Here is a 22,614-nt window from a genome sequence, read left to right as displayed (position 1 = left end):
TATGTGACTACCCATCGCAACTGGGAAACAAGTCACAAAAGGGCCCCCAAAGTTTCCACTTACTATGTGTTTGGGATCCAAAGAGGAACAGTCCCAATGCCAAAGGCCAACCTCAGTTGCTGAGTTCCTGGCATGTACCAGTGACACAGGGAAGGGCTCAGGGAAACACAGTAACACCTCACCTGGGAGGCTTTTCACGGGAAAAATACTCCAGGAAAAAATTAGGGGTAGGAGTATTTGGTGGTAAAACACCAGCTACATTCCAAGTTAAGCTGGAAGACGCCCTCCCCTAAAGCCACTTCCAGAACCTTACACAGAGGTCTGACACTGACATGCAGGCACAGCCCCCCGCTTTGAAAGTGACTGGGGTGATAATGTCAACTGAGTCCAGAGCCGTGAACATTCCCAAACCACTGACCGTGGCAAAGACCTGCGCGTTTCGAGGCTGGGCAGCTCACCTTCGTTCTTGTCGGCATCCAGCAGGTTCTGGAACTCCGTGTGGAAGATCTCCAAATGCTTCTCGATGAGCACCTGCTCGCACTTGCGGGCCAGCTCGTCTTGGGTGCTCTCGTGCAGATAGACCTGGACCCGGCGCTGCTCCTCCAGCAGACGGGCTTCCGCCTGGGGGTGCAGTCAGGAGTGAGGGCTGCCGCTTGAGCCACAGTCAGCTCACCCGCAGCCCCGCCTGGTAAGACGCGACAGAAAGTCCCCCTCTTCTGGTTTCGGGCACCCCGGTCAACACTGGTCCAAAATAATACCTACAATGAAGGGATCTTGAGAGGCCACACTCACCTCCCTGTCACTGCAGTAGATTGCTGTTATCACTGTCACTGTCTCTTACTGGGCCTCACTTACAGTCCACAGCAGCAGGAGCAAAGGCGGGATCACGGGGTCAGCGCTACCTGTGGTTTCAGGCCCTGGTGTGGGTCTTGGGACCCACCCTCTACAGACCAGGGGGCCCTGTAAGTGCCAAGAGGATTTAAATGGTCCTGACGTGTCCCACGTTCTCTGTGCTAATATTCCCCTTTCCTTACGAACAGTTCAAACGTCTTCATATCAACACTTCTCAGTAAATGGTTATTTCACCCTTTGGGGTTGGCCCCATTTCACACTCAGAGAAACCCGCACACCCAGTTAAAAACCATTATTTTTGACTGAAAGTGACAAAGCTCAGAGTATTTGTATTTGTCAGAAGCCCCAGAGCCTCCTCACAGAATCGCTGCGCTGAGAGCAAGATGCGTGGTGCAGAAGCCTGGTCTCCCAAGGCCAGGACTTAGGACCCAGGGTCTCTGAAGGGCCTCTGCTTTAGTACGACTTTGATGGTCGGGGGCACTTCTGAAGCAAAAGCTCAACGTCTGCAGACATGAAAGTCTGTTTCTTGAGAGCCTATCTCCTCACAGACACAGCAAACCGTGGCTGCCGCGCTGCAGACATGTTCCCGGAGGCCGCTCTCTCCACAAAGGTGGAGCTGCCACGCTGTGCCCCGGACAGCACAGCTCTGGGCTACGACTTGAAGTCAGTACATAAGAGCCGCTGGCCAGCCGGAGCACCCCAGCCCAGTGGACACCACCAGCTCCCGCCCACCAGCTCCTGGCGGCCAGCGTGGGGCTCCGCTCACCTTCTTCATGTACTCGGTGACCGGGTTCTGCTGCAGGAATTCGGTACTCTCCCTGGTATAAAACCGCTCCGTGTCGGCCAAGAATTGCGATTCAAAGGATTCCTTATACACCGTTAGCGTCGGACCCTTCGCAAAGGCGTCGTCCTCATTCAGCCCCAGCTCCACTGGGAACAAACACACTGCATTTCATCACCCTGTTCTACAGAACAGGCCGAGCGCAGCATCCAGTCTAACTTACGCTTGAAACACAAGCGTGGGATGGCAGGGCATATTATCAAGTCTACTGTTTCAATAAAATAAAGGAAAAAACCCTAAGATACATAAAATTAGTCAGGCATGCTTCAAAGCTCCCATTAAGTTCATTTCGAGAACTCTCACGTTTCTAAAAAAAAAAAAAACCCTTAAAAATAATAAAATGGCCTGATTTAAAACTTCCAAAGAAATACAACGCTACTTGAAGTTTTTAAAACATGGTATTTCTTTATTGGTTTCTTGATCTTGATTTTTCAAACTGATAAAGACTTCTGGCCATGACTCAGTTCCACTAATGACTCCATCACATTATCATCCCAGTAGTTCAGTATAAGACCAGAAACAATTCAACGTCTATCCCATCCAAGTTCCTTAAAGGCATATTTATGATGACTGTACAATCAAAGAGAATCACAGTGGCTCTTCAGAGAGGACTATGAGTCCACTGCAAATGCTAACAATATTCTTGATAGTAATAAAACATTTGCAACGAGTCTGGGTGAGCAGTGCTGTGACTGCCATCGGCTAGGAGACGTCACCCAAATGAGGGAACTATGTACCGTAAGACTGCACGACTCCGCTGATGAGTCTTGTGTTGATGGTCTCGCCATTTCTCTCCTTTTCAATCAATTTTAAAACAGCATTTGTTACCTTCAGAAAGGACACAGGACAACAGGTAAGGCGTGCAAACTGCAGGCTACAGCGCGTATCACTGTGTCTCGTCAACACCCAACCTTTCACACGCAAGAGGAGAGATGACCTCGAGACAGCCAGAAGGAGGGGAGACCCACCCACAGCGAATCTCCAATGGATTTTACGAGGAAAACATGAACACACATGAGCAGGAGGTACCTGTTTATTCAACGGTCTGAACAGACAATCTCTCCAGGTCACCAACGCAAGCTGCATGAGAAGAAAGGGAGAGGGACGTGTAAAGCACCTGTGCGTTCACTAGGATGTCCCGAGAAGGCAGAGGAAAAAGCCCGACCCCAAGTGCACTCATCATGATTTCTAGATCCCAACGTGGTAAACCCATCATCATGGTGAAGTCAGAGCTGCGGATCTGACCAAAGCAGCTTGCCAGCTCACACTAGCAGGCGGGACAGAAAGAAAACCCAGACATTTCTTCAACACTTTCTAATGAAGTACGTCTGGGCTGGGGCCCCGCAGGTGGGCAGGACCACGCTGTGGGTTTGGAAACCACACTCTGAAGGCCCATGGGCCAAGTAAAAGCTCCACTGGTTGAAGAAACAGATTTTGCCTCTTCAGAATGTATTTTTCCTGCAATCTAAAAAAGACCCTCTCGGCTTAAGACTCTGCTAGAATCATGGCAGATCCTACTATTTGGTTAAGTGAAAGGGGAGAATGGAGCTGCCAGCTGCCCCCAGCAGACTCCCAGACACAAGAGCCCACAGGCACCGAGTCCAGGGGATGGGGGTGGGTGTTTGTGTGTGTCCGGGGTGCTGAGTCCAGGTGGGGAGGCGCTGAGTCCAGAGGAGGGGGTGTGAAGTCCCAAGGAGGGGGCGGCGCCGAGTCTGGGTGGGAGGGGGTGCGGAGTCCAGGTGAGGGAGTACCAAGTCCAGGTAAGGGGGTGCCGAGTCGGGTGGGGGGCCCTAGGCCTGCCAGGACACGGGGCTTGCACCACTGATATGGCTGGCCGCGCAGGGTGAAGGCCCCTGGACAGCACATGCTGAGTGTGCGGGCTGCACTTCAGGAGCCAGTCTGCTCACCCTCCTCCCTTCTAGACACTCTAGCCACAGACTGCAGAAGGTGCTCCCTCTCCTGCTACTAACACCAAGGAAAGGGGCGGCTACTCTGAGAAGACCTCAGCGCTAGCCTCGCCCCTCAGGATGGCAGGCCACCAGGAAAGGGCACTGGTGATGGCGTCCGCGGCCGGCTTACCGAGTAGATCTCATAGATCCCTTTCCGGCCTTCGTCGCACTCGCGGCGCACCCAGTGTCTGTTGAGGTAGGCGCAGATGCCGTTCAGCACTTTGCTGGAGAAGCGGTAGTCCTCCCACTGCTGGGTGTAGAACTTCAGCACACTCTCATCCATCAGGTCCTCCCCGTCCTGGGAACAAGTGAGCAGGGGTCAGATGCCATTTGTCACATGACAAAGGTCAGAGTCAGGCAAATCCTATTGGACTAAAACACACCGACGTATGTGGTATCTTAGACGGGCTCTTCAAGTCACTCCATCTACAAAAACGTGCTCCTTAACACAAATCCTCACCCCTGCATCTCACGAGGATTAGGCTCAAGAGGGAATTTTAATAAAAATTTTTGTACCTCAAATGGGATGGGTCTCTCTTCATGGCATGAACTACGTACATACACACATGCAAGGTGCCCTCAAACTTTAGAATACGAGGATAATTCCTGCATGTTAACAAGTCAGGAATTTACTCCAAAATCATCCCTATTTTGATATTTTCTGTTAAAGATGTAATTAACATGTCCTATTAACAATCTAGGTCATGAGGGCAACACTAATTACTGTTTTAATGCATCTTCCTCCTTCATTAAATTTACTTAAAAGTATAAAAGTCTATTAAGTTTTTCGTGGTCATCAGCTCCACTGTCGTGAGAATAAACTAAGTACACGTTTCTTCTTTAATAAGACCTCATTTTCCCTGAGAAGTCCATGACGTGAACCATAATTTTCATTTGATGGAAATGAACTTGGAGTTTTCCTTTGGTTTAATAATGTCTGCAAAACCCGAGCCCTCAAAGGCAGAGTCTGAGCCGAAGACAGGCCAGGAGGGAAGAGCCCCCCACCCAGGCGCTGCCCCTTCGGGCTGTTCTCCCGCCCGTGGGGCCCGACAAGCCCGAGAGAACCTGGTCCTGTCCCAACACAGCCAGACTTCAGATCACTGAAATCCAAGAAAGATGCGAGCTGTTGTGAGCTGTAACATGTTAACAAGAAGTTATTCTGGGCTAAAATTTATGTGAGTGTTTTAAAAATGTGACGATGTCACCGACAGTACAGCCACCCGTGCTTCTCACAGCTCACAGGCGGCTCCTGATTTTAACACTGAGGAACAACTAAGCAGAAAGAGCCAAGGGCCTCGGGCCTGTGGACACATGGCTGGGAAGCATGAAGGTGACCTCACCCTGGGCAGGACCTGTCACAGTGACACGCACGATGCCAATTAGTTTGTGACAATGTTAAGACAACTGTGGATGCTGCCATTGTGGCCTTATCTGTGTAAGTCAAAAATCTTTGAATGTCACACCCAGAGAACATAAGCCTGGGCAGAGCCCGAGGCCCCCCCCCCCTCGGTCAGTGGTGGCCCCAACGGAGGAGCCATTAATCATCGCGAGGCCGGAAGGAAGGTGTTGCAGCCCACGGGGCTCAGGACAGGCGTAGCTTACTTGAATTCACAATTCTGTGCTTTAAATTAGAAGGCTCCCCAGTTTCTAACAACTAAATACAAAATAGTAATAAGAGAAGCACTATTGTGATGTAACAGTTACCAGAAACTTTTAATTTAACCAAAAAACAGAATATGGCTTATGAATGTTGAATGTTTCAACTTCCTACCAGGTAACACCTTTCTGCACCTAATCCTGAAGAAAGTGAACAGGTAACAGTAAACGTCTGGCACTGAAGTTAAAACCAGTATTTCACGACTTAAAAAAAACCAAACACACACAAAATACAACTATTATCAATGCTTAGTACGTAAAACTTCTTACCTTAAGAAGATTTGTCAAGTAATTCTTCAAAAATTCTTTAAGTCGTTTGTATAATTCCAAGCCAACAAACTGGGCTCCCCCGGGCGTCTGCCCCTTTTTTGACTTAGACGGTGGGACGCCAGCCCCTCGCGCCTGGTTGGACTGGTGGACACTCGTGCAGTAGTTGTAGACGTGACTTGGAGCAATGTCAAGGAAATCAACACGCGTCGTTGACCCGACTCATACGAGAGTCTTTTCCTAATAAACATATCAGAACCAGGCGGCTCCCGGCGTAGCAACGAAAGCCCCTCCCGAGGCAGCACAATCAATCGGGTGGAATGTCACCCAGAGCACCAGCTGAGGAGGCTGGACACTCGGCAGGAAGGTCACCAAGAGCACAATGGGCCTTTCAAGTCACCAGATCCAAGGTGCCTGCTGAGGAGGGTGCTGCAGGGCTCGCCCGTGGCACCGGGGTCTCTGTGAAGACCCAGAGAAACCCAACCGTGCCACCCAAGGAGCTGCTCCCCCAGAACTGGAGCTACTTTGCCTAAAACTGGAGGAAGCGAAAGAGACATGGAGGATGCAGCAGAAGAAAGTGAGACACCAAAAACCTTGCTCGGCTCAAACCAGGGCAGGGAAGGTGCGAGGAGGTTCTCCCTGGCTGACGGCGCACAGCGGCTGCCCTGGCCTGCAGGAGACTTGCAGGGCGCCCTCGCCCCCACACTGCGACGGGCTGGCCCTGCCCTCCAGGCTCCTACTCAGCTGCCTCACTGAGCACAGAACAGAGGCAACTGGATTCATCTGGTGGCAGGGAGGACAAGGGGGAACAGTCGCTTAAGTTGGAAAATCTTAAGTTTATGTATCCAGACATTCACAGCTCTGAAGGGCAGGGCTGAGTGTTTAAAAATTTTTAACCACTGAATTCGTTCTTTCCAAGTATTCTTCAGAGAGGCAAGGCTATTCCTTCCCTCCCAGGCTCACCTCCTCAAAGAGGACCACCCCCCAAAACCAAAAGGCACAATTTGAATGGAAAGGAAACCTCTTAAAAGCTGTATCAAAGCTCCCACCCAGAGTTTAGCTCCACATTCATTTCCAAATTAGCATCACCATCACCCAACCAAGCGCCAGCAGCATGAGACAGCAGGGGCTGAAGATACTACTTAGTGGTTAGATTTCCTGTGTGTTAAAATGTAAGGTTTCTCCATCAACGGATATCTAAGTTAGATGAAATAACACAGAGAAACTCCCAATAATTGCTGTGATGTCAAACAGTATTAACTCCAGCATGTTAAGAAAAGAAAAAGTGGACGTATGTGGCAATGCCTGAGAGCACATGCTGAGCTAGAAGGCCAAGGCCTAGATTCAAGTGCAATTCTAAAAATCTTCAAATAATTCCAAAGGGAAGAAGCAGGAATAAAAGAAATGTTTTTGAAAGAGCAGGAAAAAAAAAGTAGACCTGAAATCAACCTATTAACATTCAGAAATGAATGTGAAGAGAGTAAAACCTACAGTCACAGGCAGAGATGGTCAGAAGGACAAACAGCTGCTCTGTGCTGCTGCAGGAGCTACAGTCAGATGTGAGGACACAGATGGGCTGAGCGAATGGGCGGGAGAAGATTATCGTGCAGACACCAAGCATCAAAAGACCAAAAAGGCAATAACTATCAGACAAAACAGACTTCCATAAAACTACCACCAGAGAGGAGGGCATGACACAGTGAGGAAGGGTCCCCTCGCTCAGAAGGCAAACATATACGTATAGGCTCCTAAAAACAAAGCCTCAACGTGCACGAAGCAAAATTTGAGAGAATGAAAGAGAGGAGAAAAGTCCACAATCCCGAGAGGTTTTTAACGCTCTTCTCTCAGCAGCCAGACCTAGGAGCTGGGGGCGGTGGGAGGAAAATCAATGAAGACATAGATAACGAGACACTCTCCACTACCTCCACCTGGCTCTCTACCCAGCATGCTGGCAAACTGATTTCCTCCCAGGTGTAGGGGTGTAATCCCCCCACTACGGCAGGTTCGGGCTACCTCCAAGACATCCCACGACAGGGAGCAGGGGACAGGTGCTCAGCCATGACCCGAAAGCAGCAGCATTCCTGCCCCAGCACCACCGTCAACACCCCACCAATCCACATCCTGCAGAATCCCCGTTTTCAACAGTCCACTTTCCAAACAGGCCATTTTCTTAAATCAGCCTTCAATACAGTCTAAAGAACTGGATCCATAGTTTATTCTTTGACCAAAATGGATTAAATTAGAAATCACTGCCAATGATCTGATATACAAAACTCCAACTATTTCTAACAACAAACATTTCTAAGTAATCCAAGGGTCAAACAAAAATAAGGAAAATTATGTGTTGCACTAAATGATAATGAAAATATAGCATATCTAAATTTGTGGAATAAAGTTAAAAATCCTCACAAGAAATTTATACCTTGAAATACCTGAATTAGAAAAGGTAGGAGGACAGTGCTCCCCACTGAGTCACGGCTGGTGGTTCCCAGCAGGGCCCCGCAGCTTCTTACACAGGTTACAGCGGATCCTAAAGGTCACGTGGAATTATAAGGGCTCCAAAACCAATCTTGGGGAAGAAGAAAGTTGAGAAACTCACACTCCCATGATTTTAAAACTCAATTGCGGGCCTCCCTGGTGGCGCAGCGGTTGAGCGCTGGGTTGCGAAGCTGTCCGCAGCCTGTGCAGCACAGGTTCGATCCCCAGCTGCTCCCCGGCCGGCCACCGGAGGAGGGTCCCGCATGGTGCGCAGACCTCTCCTGCCACCCGCTGCTCCCCTCAGCAGTGTACTTCGGTCCTTCTGCCTGCTCTGCTCCCCGCTCTGGCTCTGGTGAATCCTCTCACCTTCCCGCGCTTCTGACTGTACCCAGTGCTTGTATAAATACATAAAATAAATAAATAAAAATAAACCTTGAAAAATAAAGATAAAAAAAAAAAAACTCAATTAAAAGGCAATAGCAATCAACTCTGGCACAAGACAGAGACCTACAGAACAGACTCGAGACTCCAGAGGAAACCATGTGTGTGTTTGTGCACAACTGATTTTGGATAAGACCCTTCAAGGGGAGCGATGGTGTCTCTGTGAGTGGTGCTGACAGGACTGGACAAGCAAACAGCTCAGGTGGGGCCCTGACCCCACACCGCATATAAAATTCAATTCTAAACAGATAAAAGATGTAAACACAACCAAGATTACTAACATTCGCAGAAAACTCAAGAGAAAAATCTTCATGACCTTGAATTTGGCAAGGGATTTTTAGAAACCATACCAAAGTATAAGTGACCAAAGAAAAAAGTCGGACTTCATCAAAAACTTAAACTTTTGTGTCACAGAACACAACTGAGAAAACTGAAGACAACCCATAACATGAACAGGAGGAAACATCTGGGAATCATCTGTCTGATAGTGTCTGCATTCACAATATATCCAAAAGTACAACTCAAAACTAAAAATACAACCCATTTAGAAAACGGTTAAAGGACCTGAATACACAGTTAAGGGAGGTGTAAAAATCAATGGACACATGAGTCATCAGGAAAAGGCACATCTAAACCACATCAAGGGGCCTCCCTGGTGGTGGTCTAGGGGTTAAGTCTTGCTGCTATCACCTCTTTGGCCTGAGAGGTGCAGGCCACATGGTGCAGCAGACCTCTCCTGTCTCCCTGCTGCTCCCCTCAGCAGTTGAGTTTCAGTGGATCCATCTGTTCTGCTCCCCACTCTGTCTCTGGTGAATCCTCTCACCTCCGCACCTCTGGCCTGTACCCCAGTTCTTCTATGCAAAAATAAATAAAATAAACATCTTACAATAAAGGAACAATTCTTTAAAAAACAAAACAAAACAAACACATCCAGGGAGACATCACACTCACCAGGATGCTAGAACCTGGAAGGCAGATACTGCCCGGAGCTAGCTGGGGTGTGGAGAGACAGAAACCTCACGTGCTGCAGGTGGGAAATGAAATGGCGCAGCCACTCTGGAAGTCTGGTGGGTCTCAAAAGGGTTCAACTTAGCACTACCATCTGGCCCAGAAATTCCACTCCTAGGATTTACCAGAGAACAAAAACACATCCACGCAAAAACCTGTTGACAGATTTATACCAGTACACCAACAGCCAGAGGTAGAAATGTAACAGGGGGGTCCAGGAAAGGGGGAGGTTCCAGGTTTCCTGCCCCACCCAAGGGAGGGTGGAGCTGAGCAGGGAGAGAAGAAGCTGCAGAGGAGACTGAGGAAGGAAGGAAGCAGGATGGAGCCAGAAGGAGCCCTGGAGGAGGCGCATGGAGCCGAAAGACACACGAAGAAGCTGCGCTTGCCTTTTGGTCGTGGACGGGGTGACACAGATGTGGGTGAGACCCGTGGGGAGGTGACCATGGCAGCTTTTATCTTGATGTTGATTTTGCTCTTTTCCTTCCGGGCTTGTCTGGTTGTTTCTGACCCTTTTCTGTGGGTCCCCACTGGAAGGTGCCTTAGACTTGTGACAGGCTTTGGGGCCTTGCTCTGGGCCAATCCTGCTTGGGTGGACTTTTACCCACGAGGGGACGGGTCACTTTGGGTGCTTGATTTGGAAAGTATATTCTTTGCCTTTCCTGTATTTTTCACTAATTGTATTAACGTTCCTTTTCATGAAAGTCTCGTATGTTTTGTGTTGATGCAGCCGATGGCAGAGCCTATTTTGCGCGGGCAGGTTTGTGGGGCCTGAGGTGCCCCCCTCCCTGCCCTGTAACAGAAACAACCCAACGTCCGTCAGTGGGTGATGGATAAACGGAATGTGTTCTTTCCAGCAATGGAATATTATTTGGTCATAAACACGAATTACTGATAAATGCTACAACATGGATGAAGTTTGGAAACATGGTAGGTGGAAGATGCCATCAACACAAGGCCCTTATCAGTGTACCCAGGCTGCTAACACAAACCACAGCGGGTGGCTCTGATACGAAGACCCCTTTCTCACAGTTCTGCTTTAATCCCACTTAGTTTCTAGACTGATCCTCGGCCCAGCACGCGTTTACAGTAAGTCATCCATTTTCAAGTCCTACCCATCTTTATGAACATACACCTTTTTTCTTTTTGCATGTACACACTCTTTCACTGGGCCTCTGAGGTTCCCGGGATCCTTTGTCGTAGCCAATTACGCCAAGCACCACGGCCAGTCCTCTGCGATGCCCAGTCGACGAACTCCAGGCCCTGGAGGTGCCACTTCCCACTTCCGCGAGCACCTTTTTCCCTCCAGGAAACACTGTGACTTTCCTCCTCATCTCCACTCAGCCCACGAAAGGGGCCTTTCCACCCTGGGGACAGCACGCTCCTCCCTCCTTGGCAACATCAGCTGGTCTCGCTGCCCGTCTTGTTCTTCCTGCTAATCCACGAGAGGAATTTCCCAGCCCAAGGTCCCGTTACTCTCCCAGCCAGCCCATTTAGTAGGCATCGGAAAGCTAGAAAGAATATGTATATATGCAACATGACAGAAAGGCAAAAGGCCAGAAAAAAGATGAGCAGAATAGAAAACGAGGATACAAAGTTACACTATGCAGGTCAGAACCCTAAACTTCACCTGAACAAATAAAGCAAGAGTGACCAGAAACACACCATGCTCGGGGCCGCTGCCAGTTGGCCTGGGTCAGTGCTGCTAAAGGCACCAGGTCCCAGAACCGCCTGCTGAAGTAATTCCTATTTCTGACCAAAGTATTAAGATTATCAAAGATACCCGGGGAAAGTGGTATTTTTATTGTCTCTAAACAAAGGTGCCTGTTTCTAGATCACACAAGAACAAATACTAGTGTTTAAGACAGAAGCCACCCGGCACCAAATCCTCCATGCTGAGGACAGAGGCTTGTTTTCTGCTGCTCCTATTGTTAGAACAGGCAACGCGCAGTGTGAACGCAACCATTTCTTTAGGATACAGTTAAGAGTTTAAAAAAACAAAACAAAACAAAACAAAACAAAACAAAAAAACCAAGTCAAAGCTCATCTTTCCATATTTGTAGTTCTAAATTTGCTTCTAAGATCAGAGCAAACTGATGCTAAGCTTGAGCACAGCAGCCGTCTCGGCACGCCCGCCAAGGCTGCCTGCACCCGACACTGTCCCCAGCCCGGCGGGTGGAAACGGAGTGCTTAATTCTTCCCTTCTTTAATAATTGCGAGGCTGGGCATTTCCCCCGTGTCCACCGATCATTTGTGTTTCTTCTCTCTGCAAACCAGTTATGTCCTTCAGAGCCTTAGGCCTAGCAGTACAGATACATCTCTGAATACACGGCTTGCACTTGAAAAAAATACACGCTTACACGTTCCGGTCTATGCGATGTAAACCATGACCATCAGGTGGGCAGCATCAGATTAAAGTGAGAGTCTGGAATAAAGAGCGTGCGCACGCACGCACGCACACCTCTACATGGCTTCTTCAGGGTCATCACCAATCAATTGTGAAAACATGTTACTCTGTTTGATCTGCTTTCCTTTTTTTCCCCTTAGTTTCATGGAGGCCCACAAGGGGGGCTGCGGGCCCCCGCAGCACCCTCCCCACCTGGGCAGAGCGGCAGCTGTGACAAGGCCACGCAGCTGGCGGGTGCTGGGCGCAGCGGGCCCGGCATGTCCTGGCCTGTCCCCTGCATGGCACATGCTGGCAGCTGCTGTGGGCTGCACGCCTTGATCCTGAGTTGTGTCTCAGAGCATCGGGACAGAGATTAAATGTGGTTTCTGAATGTGCTGAGGCTGACTTAGGAGAAGAAAGCAGCAGGACTAGGAAAGACAGGTTTGGTCCTTAGTGCATGGGCTGGGAAAAGAGGACTTAGCAGAAAATCTACCCAGGCTAAGAAAACAATGAGCAAATGCAGCTCCCAGCACTACAGGAAGAACCTACATTTTTTTCTATCTAGAAAAAACAAATCAACAAGCAAGTTCAAGGTGACTCCAAGGGAAGCCATAAAAGATGGTCACAGAGGAAAGAGCTGACCTGGAAGGGCAGGGCCTGGGGTCCAGCAAGACAGACAGACGCTGCCGCCAATGGCCCGATGCCTGGACCGACAGGCCGCTCTCGGCCTCACCGCAGCCCCTCCACAAAGGCCCGCTCTGCTCATCAGGACCCGAGCTTGACCTCTGAGCCAAGAACAGCGCCTGAAACATAACGCTGTCAATACACTGAAGAAGAAATCCCATCACGGATTTGCAGCTCAGAGGAAAGGAAATCGAGCTCTCTCCTGCAGCCCAAGACGCTGAAAGGGAAGGAGGCCTGAGCAAGAATGCGGCCCCGACTCTGGCCCTCGTGAAGGTCGAGAAAAGGCCCTCGTGTTTGAGAAAAGGCCCAAGGATTCTGGGATGTGACAGGATATCCCGCCCAAGAGGGACCTCACCCACTTGGTCAGACGGCCCTGCTCCATCGGGCTGTGCTCTGTAAGCTCTGAGGGCGCCCCCTGCCACGAACCAGCCCTCCCAGGCCTTGGACTCCACAAAGCCACGTGACCGCTCAAGCTAACCTGCACACCCAGACCTGAGACCAGCAGAAGCAGCAGAGATTGCTGGCCCAGGCTGGTAGACTGCGCTGGCCAAGGGCACGCGCCCACCATGATGCCTTCGAGCAGGGTTCTGTGCTGTCACCAGCTGGTGGGGGTGGCATATGGCGTGGCCCTTGGGCAGCTGTCTCCCTACTGGCCTCATGTGCCAGATGACCCAATGTCCCTCTGTGGCACGTGCCTAGGAGCTGAGGGCCTTGTCCACATAAGCCCTGACAACAGCCCTCACCTCAGGGGTGGGGAGCCCGGCGCTGTCAGGGACCAGAGAGTCGGGTCAACCACATGGCGGCACCCAGAGGGTGGCTGGCCCGGGAGGTGTGTGACCTCTCCTTCTGACAGTGCGGAGACAGCTGGACAGCGGCCTTAGGGCTAGGGGAACGGAGTGGCCTACGATCACCGCTGCACCCACCCGGTACCCACGGGACACGGATGCCAGGCATATCAGAATAAGGCGAACAAGATGGCATACAATTAAATCGCAATAAAACTGTCTCCAAAAAAGCATTTCACAGTGTAAGTGTAGATACACATGAACATGCACAGAAACCAACAACAAATTTTAAGTTTCGTTAGTATCATTAAGTATTTGAATTAAAATTAACTTTTTAAGATTCTCAGATACCATCCAGCTGAGCGCACTAAGTTAGAACACCCCATCTGACAGCAAGGCACTCTGACACGCGAAGATTCCACCCTAAGCCTCCATAGAACTAACCAGCAACTGTAAACCTAAGAACCAGCAAGCCGGCCTCCCGTGCCCCGTGACCGAGGTCAGATCTCGCCCGTCTCTCACACCTGAAGGGCATCAGAACGTCCACAAGTTACAGGACACAAGTTACAGGACACGCCCTTCTCACCCTCATGACTCCACACACGCCACACCATGGGCCCAGCCACGGGTCAGTGGCGGATGTTCTCAGCACAAGACATAGCCACAGCGCAAACCTTTACCATAAAGCACAACCCTGGCTCTGCGTGGGGCCCTTCGGCCGGGAGTGGGCACACGCACCCCAGCCGGGGCTGGTGAGGGCCTGTCCTTGGCTGTGCGGCACAGACCGCCCCGGGGCAGCTCCTCCATTCGGCCCTCAGGGGGACGGCAGCCACAGCCTCTGAACAGGCGGGCCCTGGGCCACCAGCGCCTTCTGCGCCACGCACAAAGTGCATGAACCCACTGCCGAGCACTGGAACGTGGGGCCCGCAACGGAGGGACCAAGTTTGACTTTACATGTGAATGGCCACACACGGCCAGCAGCCACTGTCGGGAACAGTCTGCTTCAGACAACAACCAGCCGATTTCACCTCCGATCAAAAATCTTAAGAACTAAATGAATTAATTTTTAAAGCTTAAAAATGAACTCCAAATACACCACAGCAAGAACCGGCAAGAGAAAACATGAGCCGGCGCCTCCGTCACGGCCGGGCACCGCGGGGCGGGGATACGTGTAGAGCTCCATGTATCTGGACTTGGCCATGCTCTGCCTGGTGTACACTTGCTGCACCCCGGCGCGGAGGTCATCCCAGATCTGGTCCAGGCCGATCTGCTTCAGCCCGTGGGGGTTCTGACTCCTGTTGGATGACATTGTGAATGGCTATTCTGAAGTCGTCAGTGCAGCGCTCCTCCTCCAAGGTTCAGCTAATTCTCCATTAGATGAAAATATACAGGATCATTCCAAGCGTATTCACAGCAGCTCAGAAAGGATGTCCGTCCCGTGTAGAGAACCCAGTCTCATCGCAGGCAAACCTGGAGAAATAAAGGGCCTCAGTTAATCTTTCCTCACCATCCCCACCGGGCAGGACCCCCCAGCCCCAAGACAAGGCCCCGGGGTGCAGGAATGCGCCAGCACATGGCCCTGCCAGCGGGAGCCCAGCCACACCCCAGCCAGGTCATGGTGCCCAGGCCTGGCTCCGCGGGGGGCAGGACCCCGCATCCCCCCGCCCCCCCACCTCTGGCGCAACCTTACACAGGAAGGGAAGGCGGAGGAAATGCCAAGAAAGAGAAACAAATAGCTAATAAACAGAAAAAAACATGAGATCTCGTGAACCATCCATGATTTTTATGCTCTTTCACTGAGCGCCTTGGAAACACGCGGATGCTGGTGTGGCTGACGGTGGAGGAAAACAGTCACTCCCTTTTGAGAAAGGAATTTGGCAAGAATTATCAAAATTTTAAGCGTACGCTGAACGCAGACAACCGGCCGGGTGCTGAGCTCCACACCCGCCAGGCCTGTGGCCAAGAGACGCAGCTTCTCTAAGCCCCGATTCCCTGGTCCGCAAAATGGGGCTGAATCACCCTCCTCAAATAGTTCTTGTGGAGTTCAAACAAGCTGATGTGGGGGAAACTGCGGCTGCACAGTACCTGCCCTCATAACACACAGGTCCTGGAAGTGTTTCTAAATGTATCAAGCGACTCCACCAAACTATTTATAATTCAGCTTCAAGACCCTGGCTCGCCGACAGCGGCCCCAGCTATTCCGGGCTGGATTAAGTCAGTTCTCCGCATGCAAACACCGCGGACGTGCCACGCCATCACGCCCAAACCTGAGGATTTCGGGGACAGCGTATCTAGCGAGAGGTTAAGAAACACAGAACCATTTTAATGGCTCCCACGGCACTGCCTCGCTCAGCCCGCACCCCTCACCCCTTTGGGGAAATTATCACTTAAATCCCCCACACTCTCACCCCAGCTAATTCTTAGACGAGCTTTTCTCACATCCACCGAAATCCTCCATTGCTCTGTTTTTAAACGTTTGTCATTGCTGCCAGCACCGGGGAAAGCACTGCCCTCGTTCCCCTTCTACCTTCCTGCGTCGTCCTACGCGCGCGGGCCCTGCCGGGCGGGCTGACTGCTGACCGCTCCCCCAGCTGGGAGGCCAGTCCTCCCTCGCCACCTTGTCCCCCCCACACCCCCGTCGTTCCCGGGGGACACAGGCGCTCGGGCCCCGGCTCAGGGGTTGGGTCTGCTCCTGCAGCACAGGCGCCCGCGGAAGCCCAGCGCGTCTGTCACTGCGGAGTCTTCAGGAACACGCCACCTTACACGCTACACTCCCTCCACCTCATGTCAGAAACCTTAAGTGGAAGTCATAAAAGCCAGAGGTCTGGAGGTTTGTGGTAAGGGGTAAAAGCAGCTCCCCAGGAAACCAGTCATGTAGCCCAAAGCCCCAGGAGGCCCGGAGGGCAGACAGTAAAACAAACAAACAAACAAACAAACAAACAAACAAACAAACAAACAGAATCTTACTTAGGTCCCAGATCCTTTTCCAACACATCCTGGCATCACAGGGCTCAGTGACAGTGGGCATGACCACCCAGGGCGGCCCTAAGCCGCTGGACACCCCAGCACCCCACTGAAGGTGGCAGCCAGCCAGGCTGGCCGGGCCACGGCGGTGGGGCACACGCCCACCCTCTTCTCCCCCAGGACAGTCGGACAACGGGTGCACAGGGGGTGACAGCAGAAGGGAGGTGGACCGAAGGGCTGGGCGGCGCCCACAGCTGCTGGAAACCGGCTTCCTAACCACCGCGTGGTCCGCAGGGCGCGGCATCACCAGGTTAGTGGCGCGCAGGGGCCTGTGAGCGCAGGTGGGAGCTCACCACGGAGCGCCCAGGACTCTGGCTCTCGGGAGGGTGAAAGGGCTTTCTCAAAAGCGCGCGCGCGGAGCAGCTCTGCTAGGCACGCGCTGGCGCTCAGGAGTGCGGGCAGCAGAGCCGGAGCAAAGGTCAGTGTCCTCTCCAAACAAGTCTCCAGGGGCCGCAGGGTGAGCGTGCCTCGGGCTGTTCCTCAGGGAAGCGGCAGTGTCTCCCACCCACCCCGACTGGGCCAGGCCTTTTGTCCTGAATGTAGCTCAGGACTGAGTTTCCCAGGAAACACTCTCGCCAGGGTCCGCACGGGCAGTCAGGGAACACAGGCTAAGAAGACAAAACCAAACTGATTCTAAATGAACACCCGGAAGATCTACCATGCAAAAACGCACTGACTTCAATTAAAAAAAAAAAAAGGAAAGCAAGCTCTGTTTCAAGGACTGTGGCGTGTGGGTCCCGACTGGGCCCCATGGCCCTGGGGTCCTCCGCACCGCCCCAACTCCTCTCACTCAGCAACGACACCCCTCAATGCCAAGGGCCGAGGTCTGCGGGAGATGAAAACTTGACTGCACCAAGCTGGTTCCCCGGCGGCCCCTGACCAGCTGCAAGCCACGCAGCAAGCGTGGGCCGTGGCCTCCTCGCTGGTGTACGTGACACGGCCTCCAGGGACACACGTGACTCCGCTGACAGGGCCGAGACGGCAACCCCGAGGTACACGGGACCCTCGAGGCCGTGGGCAAGCAGAGCTCGGGAGCGAAGCAGGAAACTGCAGGAAGGAGGGCCGAAGGGAGCCACAGGAACTTTTAGCTACTCAAGGACTGGCACCTGCAGAGCCGCAGCCAACAGCGCTACTGAGAGGCCAGGGTGGGGTCTGGAGGCCAGGAAACCCCAGTGGGGGTAGAACGACACAGCAGTGACTGCCGCCACATCAACCCCTAAAACCAGTTTCTGCTCCAGCCGACGCAAGGCCCAGAGACCTCAGGGAGCAAAGTCTCACTGCGCTCATTGTGGCTTGAAGGGTGGAGTCCAGCTGGAAAGGGCTGGGGGCGCAGGGACACAGAAGGGCCTCAAGAACCTGGTTGCCAGCACAGGCAGGAGTGGTGGCGCCGGTGGCGTGGCCTGGGGGCCTACAGGCGGTGGGCAGGCCCGACGGGATGGGCTCCGGGAGGCAACTCTCCGACTCTCTGTGAAGAAGCTGAGTCACCAGAGATAGTGGTGCTGGGCATGGGGAGGACTTTGAGCTGGCGCCAGGGCCACGGGGAAGCACCCCTGGCCACACCTGGGCTCTCAGGAGCCCACCTGTGAGGAGGAGCAAGGGGCTGCGGGTGCGGAGACAGAACACAGCCCCTGGAAAGTGCCACGAAGAGCTGAGGAGGGAAAGCAGGGAGGGAGGCAGCAGTCGCAGGGCAGAGCGGATGTGGCCGGCAGTGGGGGCCTGGGGGTGCTGCTCAGAACACCTTGGGCGTGGAGTCAGGCCTGTAGACCGTGAGGAAGACGCAGGGCCAGGGGTACGAGGGCTCCTCAGAGGCTGACCAATGACGGTTTTGCACCCCTCAGACGCTATTTCCCTGCAAACCCTACATGTAGGACAGAGACGTAAATCCGTAAGGCCTGGGGGAACTGGTGACATCTCTACGCTGGAGGTGGAATCTGTAAATTTTGAAGGACTGAGACAATAGAGTGCCTCTTCAACCCCACCGCAAACACCCCAAATCCAGCGCCAGGCTCCCCCACTGACGCAGCCTCGCATCTGCCTCTGTTTCTATCAATGAAGGCCCAGCAGGGCTGACAGATGCCGGAGCCGACGCCAAGGCTCAGAGGGTTAAGTGGTGCCAGATCATTCACACCTGAGCTGTAGCAGGAACCAAGAAACACAAGTTTTCCCAAAAAACCACTGACAGCTGCTCCAGCAAGGCTCCCTGTTTTCAAAAATGCAAAAAAAAAAAAAAAAAAGGGGGGGGGAGGGCTCAAAATATTACTGTACTGTCTACAAATACAGTCTTTGTTAGAAGTAACGCGAACAGGTAACATTCACAGGAAAGAGGGAGACCAAGCGGAGCTTTTCTGGTTTAGTAAATTTTAAGTCTGCTGGAAAGTCAGACATCCCCGCGGGCTCCTCGGCGCCTCCCTTCTTCCGCGCACGGGCTGCGGCTGCCCCGCCCTGGCTTCTCCTTGCGGGTCGGCAGGCAGCACAGGTGCGCACGGGGCCCCAGACCTGGACCACACAGCCATGCGCTCGCGCCGTGGGCACAGGCAAGGCGGCCCCCACGCTGGCCACCCCCACACATGAATGGGAAGCCCCAAGAGCCCCACATGGGGTAGAGTGGGTGAGGCGCTGGCCACATGCTCTGCGGACAGCACGGCCCCGGGGCTGCCTGCACTCTGGGCTCCCGGTAAGAGAGGTGCGTGGCAGTTCTAGTTTCCATAATGAGAACCGGACAACTCAGCAAACCTCTACTGCATGTGAGTAAACGTAGAAAAGCAAGAGGAGGGGTGGGGTGGGGGTGGATTCCGGGAGCCCCCGCAGAACTGGGGAGCTGCTATTCCTGAGGATGGGCATGCACTGCCCAGGGAGCACCCCACCCACAAGCCCCACATCGCCAGGTCTCCAGAGTGGAGCTGACACATGCCAAGGAGCAGGAGCTGGCAGACCAGCGGGTGCTCGACACCACTTAGAATGAGGCTGGGAAGGTCCCGAGTGGAGAGTCAAGAGAGTTGTAAACTGGGCTAAATGTAAATGAGCCGCCGCCTGGACAGGGCAGGCTGCTCTGCCCCCGAGGCCGGGAGGTGCAGGCCTGAGGTCAGGTGCAACTGCTCGGTGAGGGCACGGGGCTCTGGGAGCCCGCCCGACTCTCCTGGGGCTTCTGGCCCTGGGACCCGCAGGTGGGGCTGCGAGGTGCTGTCCCAGGGCCTGGGTGCCAGTAGCCCGACTCCAAGCTGCTCCTGACTCAGCTCTTCCACCTGCTCTCCTCTCCCCAGACTTACAGGGGCGCAGGGTAAGGTAACAAAGTGTCAGGCTTTCCTGCCCTCCCACCATCAGGATGGATGACGGATCCCTGCGGTCCTGAATGCATGCCTGATGGCAGCACCTGGAGTGGGGTGTGGGCGTGTGTAGGTAGGTACACCTGGGCTGAGACGGGGCTTATAAGGGCGGCATCACGGTGATGCCAGCAGAGTGTGAGAGAGACCAGAAGAGAACCAGCAGCAAAGCAGAGGCCACGAGAGAACGCCAGAAAGAGTGAAGATTCGCCGGGGGGCTGGGAGACCTGCCAGCCTCCCGGTGCCCCTGCCTGCCGTGTACCTGGTAAACGCAATAAAAGCCTGAAAAGGCCTCTGAGGGCTCCAGGACTCTCCGTGACCCTGTCTGCAGAGGACCACAGAGATCCTGCTCTGGCCCTTCCCGCCGCTACAAGGGGCTACAGACCCCCATGTGGAAAACAGCTCGGCGCCTCCCTCTCGACTCTTTTTCAATCAGTTGGCAGAAGCCTCATGCCCAACTCAGAACCCCAGAGCCCCACTGCACCCCCATGCCGAACACCCACCAGCGCGGCCGCGTCACACGCCCCTCGCTGGAGGCTGACGTGAAGGCCCTGCGGATGCACCAGCCCCAACTGGCCGACCTTCCCGCTGAGCCCCTCCGTCTCCCCAGCTGCTGGGCCAGTCGGCTCTGATCCTCCCATCCGGGCCCCCTGGAGTCCGCTCCATCAGCCCTCCCTCTGCCTCATCTCCACCCCAGCCCCTTCTGTGTGCGCCACACAGTCCAGGCCTTCTGACCTCACCTGGACCACCAACGGGTGTCCCCCAGGTCTCAGTGTCACAGTCCCCCGTCCCCGCGGCAGGTCTTGCCCACAGCCCGTTCCCTGGGCACACGCCTCCAGGAGCCGCTTCTGCGCTCGCCAGCCCTGCGCCACGCCCGACGCTGCGGAGAAGACACCTCACGTCCACTGTGCACTGCCGGGCTCGGCGCTGCGGGGCCCTACACAGCTGCCTGCTCTGCTCTGCGGGGTGCCGCCTCTTTCTCTCAGATAAGGGGACTCTGGCTCAGAGGCCGTCATTTCCCAAAGCCTCTACTGAGTGGCAAAGGCCCCAGCACGCGACCCCAGGCGTCCCCTGAGGAAGGGGCTTCTGATCCACTTCCTGGGGGGGGGGTGATTACACAACACACTTCCAAGGGAGCAGCAGGGCCAGGAGAGCTGACCGTGTCTTGGGCCGAGCCCGGGCTGTCCCGGGCCCCATCAGGAAGGGCAGGAGAACCACGAGCTGGGCACATCTGTCCTGACACCCCCCAAACTGAAGCTGTCCACTTCATCTGAATGTTCACTAGCTTGCATTTAGAATCTTTCACTTTTTTAATCAAGGAGGAATCTCGAAGATACCAAAACAAGGACTAGTATCTTGTAAATACAGACCAGCAACTAGTGCAATCAGTAATCTACCAGGAAGGATGTTTCCCTTCAGATAAACGCAGTGACTTCTCTGCTGAAAGGCAAGGCTTGCGGAAGTTACTCTTACCACACTTTCTTATAAGGGGACGTTTCCAATTTAGTTTGAACAACTACATCTGACAAGAAAGTATATAAAATCCAGGTAATACCCCAAGAGACGGCTTCCTAGAGACGTCAGCGGGGCTTCGTCTCTTCTTGGTAAAGTCATTGTAAACCTTTACATCCAGGCCTACAATGCAGGAGGAACAACAGAAAACACACCCCCAAACGGGGGATTTCTCAACACACCCCCTCCTAGGGTCCCCCAGACCTGACTGCACCGCCAGCGCATGAGCTGCCTGTGTTTTCACCCTAAGCCAGTGACTGAATGTGTGGGGCTAATTAAGAGACCAGGTTCAGTTAAATTTACCCCATGACCCACTGGTTCCGCTGCCAGAGCTCCAGCCCCCAAACGAGAAAACGGCCCACCCGGAAAAGAAAAAAACTCCACCCAAACACCTGCACTCGAGCGCTCGTGACTATTACTCATAACAGCCCCAAAGGGGTCAAGCCGAGCCTGCCTCGGACCCTCCGGCAGGTGGCCGGACCAGCACACCCGTGTACGGGCCCAGGGGGCGCCCGCGGGCTCGGGACAGCAGCCCAGCGAAAGGCAGGTGCGGCAGCGTAGCAGGCCCCACTGCAGGGAGGGCGCAGGCAGACGCCGGAGCCCCGGGCAGCCCGGATGAAGGGGTGTGCACCCCCCTCAGTCACCATCAGGGAAGAAGGACGAGGGAGTTTCCCTTTAAATTCTGAAGGCGGCGAAAAGCACAACTCTCAGAAACAACAGCACACGGCAACCACTGTGCCTCAACCCCCCACCCCAGCGCAGACACCTCGCCAGCACCACGCACAGCCGGGAGCACGCGTGGTCAGCAGTGAGTGCGAAGTCCGACACGCAGCTGCCTGCGTCCTGCCCGCGCCCATGCCTCCGGCCACCTTCTACCCAGGGTCCTTTGACCGTCCTGGCAAGATGACCCCCAAGTCAGATCACCCCCAGATGGGACTAAGCCGACCACAGAGGAGACACAAGTGGAATCCAGATCACGGGCAGTGCCGGGCACACACCAGCAGCGCCTGGGCCCCTCTGTGAGGCCAGTTCCGATTGTTGAGTAAAGACCCAAATACCAACTTCTCATCTGTGAAAACTCTGGTTCGGCACCGGGCACACAGCAGAATTCCCCAAGTGAGCTCTGCTTCGCCCTTCTGAAAACATCCAAAGTCATAAACGATCCGCAAACTTCTGGTTCACCTGGCTTGTGCCAAAAAATGATGAACTCATTTGATGCAAGAGTAGTTTTAGTATGCTGAACGTTATTTTTGCAGTATTTGCAAAACCTTTGCTAAAAATGAAAGGACAATATCAGAAAACTCCTAGAAGGTACCACGGGAGAAAACCTAGGTAAACTGGAGAGGATGCTGCAGACACAACACCCCAGGCGGCCCATGCAAGAGTCGCCGAGGAGCTTGGAGATAACGCCAAG

At 53.5% G+C, this 22,614-nt stretch overlaps 1 protein-coding gene across 2 annotated transcripts in view; it reads right to left on the bottom strand.

Moving 5' to 3' along the window:
• CUL1 (cullin 1) overlaps nt 1-22,614 on the bottom strand; it is a 50,435-nt gene that overhangs the window by 15,486 nt on the left and 12,335 nt on the right. For both annotated transcript variants that reach the window (XM_054692751.1, XM_037515743.2), the window contains exons 2-8: nt 14,514-14,814; nt 5,569-5,743; nt 3,773-3,940; nt 2,723-2,773; nt 2,431-2,521; nt 1,619-1,782; nt 459-621 (exon numbers count right to left, since the gene is read on the bottom strand). In XM_054692751.1, coding sequence (XP_054548726.1) covers nt 459-621; nt 1,619-1,782; nt 2,431-2,521; nt 2,723-2,773; nt 3,773-3,940; nt 5,569-5,743; nt 14,514-14,653 — 952 coding nt within the window. In that variant the 5' untranslated portion in view covers nt 14,654-14,814. The remainder of the gene's footprint in view (nt 1-458; nt 622-1,618; nt 1,783-2,430; nt 2,522-2,722; nt 2,774-3,772; nt 3,941-5,568; nt 5,744-14,513; nt 14,815-22,614) is intronic.

Source organism: Talpa occidentalis, unplaced genomic scaffold (assembly GCF_014898055.3).
Source record: "Talpa occidentalis isolate TD23 unplaced genomic scaffold, MPIMG_talOcc4v2.1, whole genome shotgun sequence".
Classification (NCBI taxonomy): domain Eukaryota; kingdom Metazoa; phylum Chordata; class Mammalia; order Eulipotyphla; family Talpidae; genus Talpa; species Talpa occidentalis.
Note: the sequence above shows the minus strand (reverse complement) of the source record. Positions and strands in the feature narration are given on the sequence as shown.